The 8,080-nt window shown below is 44.0% G+C and overlaps 1 protein-coding gene across 2 annotated transcripts in view; it reads right to left on the bottom strand.

Annotated features, from left to right (window-relative positions):
* SUPV3L1 (Suv3 like RNA helicase) overlaps positions 1-6,772 on the bottom strand; it is a 32,066-nt gene extending 25,294 nt beyond the window's left edge. The window contains exon 1 of one of the 2 annotated variants that reach the window (XM_019626423.1): positions 6,278-6,772. In XM_019626423.1, coding sequence (XP_019481968.1) covers positions 6,278-6,554 — 277 coding nt within the window. In that variant the 5' untranslated portion in view covers positions 6,555-6,772. Of the gene's footprint in view, positions 1-4,603; positions 4,781-6,277 lie in introns of those variants that run through there. The other variant, XM_019626437.1, reaches the window with a different exon arrangement.
* Positions 6,773-8,080: the final 1,308 nt, after the last annotated feature.

Raw genomic sequence — 8,080 nt, 5'->3', positions numbered from 1 at the left:
TCTACAGCTAAGATGGTGAACAACAGCTCAACCTGCAGCTGGGCTGCCGTGAGTCGCCGGTGACGGCGCAGGCTGCAGTGAAGCTGCAGTGGGCTGCCGTAAGCTACCGTGAGTGGCTGGTAGCCGGTGTGAGCTTTCGCGAGCTGCTGTGAGCGGCCATCCTGTGGCCAGCGGCTGATCAACCTCACCCAGGAAGATTGCAATGATAATACCAACATGGGCCAGTGAAGCAACGTCCTCCACAACTAGACTGAAGAGCAAAAGGACAGCAACTTGTCTGTTCCCCTTCCCTAATTCCCCAATAAAATCTTTTTTTTAAAAAAAAGAAAAAGAAAATCTCTAGGATCCAAAAAAGAGAAAGGCAGAATCAATCCTGAAGAGATTGTATCAAAGACCACTTAGTAGTGGCATTTAGTTCCTTCCCCTTTAATATTACAACTAGTTTTCTTATCCTTTACTAATACTAGTTGTAGTATTAAAGGGGTAGGAAATATACAACTTTACCACAGATACTGAAGTCATTAAAATTGTTAAAGAGTTTTACTTTCCTTCGTTCGGTCATCAATTCAAACGGAAACTGCAGCTAAGAAATGAAGAAGGCAGAGACTCGGAAAGACAGCAATGGAAAAATTCGGAAAGATCACCAAGAGCAAAGATACATCATTAGAGAGGAAGACTAAGATCATACACACACCCTCATATCCCAACTACTACATACAGATGTGAAAGTTGGACAATGCAGAAGGCTACAGGGAAAAAAAAAAGTTCATTTGAAATACGGTGTTGGAGGTGAGCTCTACGATTACCCTGAACCACGAGGAAGATGAACAAGTGGATCCCAGAGCAAATTAAGCCTGAACCATCGCGGGAGGCAAAAATGGCAAAACGGAAGATGTCTTACTTCAGGCACATCATGAGAAGGTAGCATTCTTTGTAAAAGACAATAATGCTGGCAAAAATAAAAGGCAGCAGGAAAAGAGGAAGACCAAATACGTAATGGAATCACTCCATAAAAGAAGCCACAGGCAGGAGTTTAAGGAGCTGAGCAGGGCTGTTGAGGACAGGACATGGTGGATGTCACTCATTCACAGGGTCGCCAGGAGTCAGAGCCATCTCAATGGCACATAACACACATTACTACCCTTGTCATTGAATATTAAGATGTACCAGAATATTCTAGTAGTGGTAGGGACTCATGCTGAACCTTTCATATAATCACAAAGGGAATTATAAAAAGTGGTACTAGATTTACTAACATTGCCACTGTTGCAGCAGATAGCTGCATTAGAAGAACTGCCCCTGACTTTTCTGCACCTAGCTCAGGTGATGGGTGTGACAGCAGCATTAAGACTCAGGAGCCTAGCTATTTATTCCCTATACTCCAAAATGGGTTTGTACCCGATAAACTTCCAGCAAATTACAATGACTTCCTTAAGTCTCTGCTCTTTCACAAGGTTCTTGCAACCAACAGCACAATTCTCATGCAGAAAGCCAGATGTGCTCGAGTTAGACAAGTGTCGCCTAATAGCTTATACAGGGCCTGTCTCCATAATCTTGATCCCCTTAGCATTACACCCTAATTTTGTACTTGTACTTCATAAGTGGTATGCCAGGACATATCAGTCCAGGTGTTTTGACAAGCAAGTTCCCCAAAACTCTGACTCTAGTTCACCCTACTGGGAGGTGAGTGGCTTCAACTGTCTTGCCACAGCTCAAAGGATCCAAGTTCCACTCTGCAGTTGCCCATCTACCAGGACTACAATCTATGAGGAAATTACCACAACCTGCCTCAATTAACCTGAGAGCCTCCCTCGGAGTCACAACTGCTAATAAAATCAGTCATGAATATTATTTGTTGCTGCCACCTCCTATAAATATTGATCTCCTGATCAATCAAAACTCAGGAGATCATGCATCTGTAACTGGTGTCAGTCAGAGCTCACCTGGCTGAACTCAATGCCTGGGTGCTATCTTCATCCTTCACTGCACCACTAGAGACCTCCCAAAGCTTCCAGCTTAGTCATCTTTCCCAGAAAGAGGAGGGCTACTCTGCCATCGAAGGTAGCTGTACTTCATTGCTGGAACTTCCAAACACTTAAGAAATTCATAAGAGTGCCCAAAAGACTTAAAACCATTGCTCTAGTAGAGCCAGCTGATTATGAGTAGAAATATATCTGAGGAATTTTAGACCAGCTATTAACAGCCTAAAGAGAGAAAGGCTTAGAAAAAAATCCCTTATTTATGCAATAACCTAAAAATGCATAATTTTGTTGAATCTTCACATCAACTATATCATATAGGTAGGGTAGGTTATTTTTGCTCCTCGGGGAATAGTTTTCCCCATTTCCACACATCACAGATTCTACTGCAGGGTGACAACCCAACAACTTTTAATTCCATTTTGCATATAGCAAATATTTAGTACAAATGACACTAGTTTACATTTATTAATCGCTTTACACTTTTCTAAGTGCTTTGCCAAACATGTTATAGTGATATTCAAAATCCAGAGATGTAAGCAGAGAAAATATTATTCTCATTTTCCAATCCAGAAATGGAGAGAAGGTAAGTAAATTGTAAATCAGGCCTGTCATTTAAATGCTGTATGACTATCAGAAATATGCACCATCTTTCTGCTTATAGTCAGTCTACATCCACATGGTTAAATGTGTTACAATCAACCAGAGAAGAAATTATATGTGTATATGTTGAGCAGCTACTGTGTGACCAGAACAGTGTTTGGCACATAGTAGACATTCAGTAAATGTTTGCTGGGGATAAAAGCAGTGTCTATCTCATAAGGGTTATTAGGAAGATTAAACGAATCACATGCTTAGAATGGTTATGTCTTAGCAATCACTCAATATTTGCCATTGCTATTTTTAAAAAAAAAGAAAGGAAAGAACCACATGGGTATTCTAGACTGAGGGAGTAGCATCTGTAAAAGGCCTTGGAGCAAAAGTACATATTTCATGAATATGGCTGAAACATGGAGAGCAGTATGCCATGAAGCTGGAGAGTTAGGGCCAGATGAGGCAGGGACCCACAGTCCATATTAGTGATTGAGGACCCTTTTAAACTGGGAACAACGGAAAACCATTAAACAATTTTTTTCAGAAGAGAAGCATGATTAGATCTTTTTAAAAGAACATTTTGACAGCAGGGAGAGAATGGATTAGAGAGATCAAAGGTGTTCAAGGAGACATGTAAGGGTTATTTCGACAGTCCTACCAAAAGACAGAAGCTGGTAATTTAGGCTAGGTTGGTTGGAGTGGAGAAGGAGGGAAGTGAATTAATTTAATAAATATTTATGAGGTAAAAGCAACAAGACTTGTCAACTGGCCTTTCTGACTATTAGATGGAGAGGGTGAGGTATGGGAAGAAGCAAGACTACCAGGTTTTTTACCACAGCACCTGGAGAAGGAGTAAGCTGGGGGGAAGATACGTTGCCTTGGACATGCAAAGATGAGGTGCATGTATGGAATCCACGTGCAGATACATAGCAGGCAGCGAGATACATTGGGTTGTCGGAAAAGTCATGATGTATTTTTTTCTCTGTTTTTAGTTGCAAAAATGCATCATGACTTTTCCGACAACCCAATATATACAGTTCCGGGGGAGGTCCGGCTAGAGACAAGATCTGAAAGAAAGACTGACTTGAGAGGAGATGTGTGTGTGTGTGAGAGAGAGAGAGAGAGAGAGAGAGAGAGAGAGAGAGAGAGAGAGAGAGAGCGCGCAAGCGCGCGCACGGAAAAAGACAGCAAGGTGAATGACATACGACAGAGCCTTGAAGTACAACTTTTTGGGTGAAGAGTAGGCATGAGACTGATTGAGATCTGACAGCTTCTTTTCTCAATTTCTGTGTGAAAAATCTGATACTTGAACCATCTGGCTATATAGGATTGTAGTAATTCATTGTTCTCTGCAGCCCCTCTTGCAAACCTAAAAAATCATTCTAGTAAGTTCCATGTCTAAACCAATCCCAAAGGAAATGAAAAATCACCCTGCACACACTGACTCAAGGGGGTATTTAAGGATTCTTCACCAGAAGAAAACCTGGTGCTGACAATCTATGTTTTCATTCTATCTTCTTACTGGAAGCATCAAAAACATTTACACTTTCAGGTAAATTGAAATAGCTGCACAAAATAAGGATTTTTCTATATTTAAGTCTAATAAAACAAATTATCTCACACAAATTACTGTATTTTTTTTATGGTTACGATCTGTATCCATTTTATTTTAAAAACATTTGCTCCTCCACTAAGCGCACAGCAGAATCTCAAATGCCACTAAAAACAATGAGCAGGCAAGTTTAGGAAAAGGTTCCTTCTATGTCCCTGGGGGCATGGTACTGTTTCCCCTGAACCCCTTCACTGGAGGAAAAAGGGTTGGTTGGTTCTGTCCCTAAACCCTGCCACTCAATGCGCTCAGTCCTCACACTGACGCCGCTGTTTCGGAGGAATGTCCTCCTGAGCAAGCAAGGAACGCGTCGAACAGCCCGGGACCTTGAGAAGGCAGCCCGCTGGTTCCAAAACCCGATAGAGGGTCTGGACCCTCATTTCTCCAATCCTTGATACACCACCAACCTGCTGACTCTCACCTCCCCGAGCAGACGCCGCAATGTCAAGCTGGGCTCCGACTGACACTGTGAGGAGGGAAAGAACGCCAAACCGCCCCCACCAGGATAGAGGGCCAGGCGGGCGCGTGGCAACCCCGGTCGCCTTTCGTGCCCCGGTGTTCTGCCATCCAAAACCTCACGCGCGGGGTTTCGGGGACCATGGCGCGAGGGGAACCCGGGACGCATGCGTCTTTTTTCGCGCGTGCGCGCGCCACGTCCCCTCCCCACTGAGCGCGCGTGCCTTCCTCGCTCAGACAGGTCTCGCTGGGTCTCTTAGAGCCGGTGACCCCCCCCAGAACTTCTGCCAGGGCCATCGTCTTGGCCACGGCTCCGTAGCCCAACAAATTACTGCATCTTAAAAAATGTAAAATAAATGGGGAAATCATTTTTAATGGGTTTAGCCTTTGAGTTTTACAAGATGAAAAAGTTCTGGAGATGGGTTTCGGAACACCATAAATATACTTAACACTACCGAACTGTGTACCCTTAAAAACGGTTAAGATGGTATATTTTATGTTTTTATCACAATTTTAAAATAAAGAATAAGTAGTAATATAAATAATTACACCACTAAAGTTATCAAAATAATATGGCCCTCAGCTCCAAGAAAAGGGAAAGGGCTTAACAGTGGCTTGGAAGAACTGGTTAAAGGATAACATACTGTGAGCGTTCCATCACATTTCCAGTGAAAGTATTGTATTTCTGCCCTGAAAAACAACATTTAGTATGCTGTAGTCTCTATTTGAAAGTGACAATAGGAGGCACCAATGTTGTTTAATGAAGTGAAATGCCTAAAGGTAGTTAGTTCCTGGAGAGCTACGGCTCTGTGAAGCGATAGCATTTCTTCAGCCTCCCGGAGCTTCATTTGATCAGAGGAAACTGCCTCACCTCCCTAATTATCCAGAAACTAAAGAGGTACAGCCCTATAATCCGAGATTCCCCTTGTAAACATGTACACGTCTCCCTGTTCAATCCATCCAAAGTTAGTTTGGGGGACAAAACCCACGGCCACTTGTGATGCTAAGCGATTTTATCTCTAGAGCCCGGGACGATCAGTGCCTACCACTTTTGGCAAGGACACCTTTATCTTCTACCTTGTTATCCATCTGTCCTTCCTCCCCAAGGACATGTAAGTTTCTGGAGCAGAAGGGATCTGGATCTGAATCCGGTTCCTCTTGGCAACCACCACACAGCCTAACACGGTGTCTGGTTTGCGTACGTGCCCAGTCAATGACAAAGAATCCTGAAAGAAGTTCTTCCTCTGGCTTTCCACTGACCCACTCACTCCCTTGCCACTTGAAGACAACAGTTCTGGGCAGCGGGGAAGAAACAAAGAAGGATGCTAGAAAACTGGCTGCCCACCTAACGACTCAAAAAAATAAGGGGTGGGGGGATGTGAATCGTCCCATCACAAGAGAGTTTAAACCACTGAGAGGAGAATAAAAGGGAAATGGCCATTTCTGGGGCGGCACATTAAAGGATCAATCAGACAAGCTCTGAGGCTCACAAACCAGCGAGGAAGACAGACCCTGACAGGCACGATGACAACGCTCGAGAGGATCTCGGGTCTCCAAGGCAAGGGGGTGCAGCTGCTTAACAGCAGCCCCTCGGCCCTACAGACACCACCCCGCCACCCTCGCTAGCTCCTGCACTCACTCTTGTCCAGAGGACGGGTTAGCTCGGCCCCGACGTCGCCATCCGCGCTAGGGCCCTGAGGTTTCACAGTCAGCGGCACGAACAACGACGTGTTCGGGGCTTTAGAACCCCCAGAGGCAGAGGAGGAGGAGGAGGTGGCAACAGCAGGAACGCGCCCCAGAGCCCCAGGAAAGAGCCCAACGTGGGCGCGAAGGGCAGAGCAGACAGCTGCCGGGTGGCCAGCGTGGCGCCCCACCGGGAGCCGAGCCCACAACAGGGCACAACGAGGGAAGGACATCGAGGCCACAGGCCCTAAAAGAGACTGGCTGAAGCAGCGCAGGGACACGGCGGTGAACAGTGACGCACACCGCCAGCGCCGACTGCTCGGAAAGACCCAGAGAGAGCAGGAAAGTCGCCCAGGAAAAAACCCGACCAATAAGGAAAAAGTAATTCCGTAACATTGCTCATAAAAGGAAGGGAAAGCTTAGGAATGAAAACTGGAAAAGATAAGTTCTTGTTCTCGCTCTTCCATTAGAAATTGGGGCCAGCTTTCTCTAAAGAAAAGAAAATAATCAGGCACTTTTGGAGATGTCACAGATGAGAGAAGGGGGCCTGCGAGCTGTGTCACGTGACGCAAGCTGGCGCGGTCAGTAGCACGTGGGCAGCGCGGTGAGTTCAACAGACGCGATTGATGTACAAGCAACTGGTCTGTGATCACCAGCTTGGCTTCTGGAATCGAGCGCTAATGAGCATTTCCCAAAAGTTTCCTGAATTATTAACTTTCGTTTTCTGATAGAGTATCATTAGCATAATTTGATATGTCCTACAGGAAGGTTGCCAAGGAATTTTGTTGTACAGTTTCTTAAGGAAAACCTTTTGTGTGTTAAGTACTTGTACTTTAAAGTGAGCAGTTTGTGTGCATCATCCTAGCAGCCAGTATGTCACAACCACATAGCAAAAATATGTCTTCTGTACCTCCGCTAACGTTAGTTTCATTTGCATTGGTTCTATACATATCAGATTGCAATATTACAAAATATGCTGTTAGATCTACCAGCCGTTTCTTTCATTATACTTAAAACATTGATTTTGTAACTTAAAGAAATGTACATGTAATATGCAATATTATGTGTCATATAGGATTCCAATAACAATCTGCTTTGTGCCTTTTATTCACAGAATACTTTTTAAACACCTGGGATACAAGTAGAGGGCCCCTTGCCCTCAAAGAGTTTCTGATCTGGTTTTGATGAAAGGAAGTGTACACGTTAAATAATGCAAATACTTACTACTGTTAGACTAATGAGAGTTTAAAAATGAGCACTTTCAGAGCTAAGGAGATTTCGGCCAGACTGAAAAGCAAACAAAACAAGGCAAATAGAGAAAAGGTAAGGAAATTACAGTCAGAAGAAATTATGTAAACAGAGGCTTAACTACGGAAAAGGCATGTCGAAATAATTTAAATACCAGAGTTCAGGTAGGCCTCATCCTATGTTTTGTAGATAGTTGTCGCGTCCTGGGTGGCAAGAGCTGTGGGATGCCAAGAGGGGCGGCGAAGGATTGAGAAAGACAAGAGCCAAGTGTTGAGTTCAAGCGGGCCCAGATAATGTCTGTCAAGAACGCTTTTTGCTTTAATATCCCGTGGTTCTAAGAGAAAATTTTAAAAATTCACTTAGGATAAACAATACAGTATCTAGATGATAACCTTACATGGGAAAAATACAAGAAACTTCAAATTACAGAATTTGGTAGGCAAGATGTGAGGAGAAATTTGCAAGGATGTGCTTTTGGGAAACGTAGACCAGGTTTTGTTAATAGCAAAGG

The sequence above is a fragment of the Hipposideros armiger genome, unplaced genomic scaffold, assembly GCF_001890085.2.
Source record: "Hipposideros armiger isolate ML-2016 unplaced genomic scaffold, ASM189008v1 scaffold_15, whole genome shotgun sequence".
Taxonomy (NCBI): domain Eukaryota; kingdom Metazoa; phylum Chordata; class Mammalia; order Chiroptera; family Hipposideridae; genus Hipposideros; species Hipposideros armiger.
Note: the sequence above shows the minus strand (reverse complement) of the source record. Positions and strands in the feature narration are given on the sequence as shown.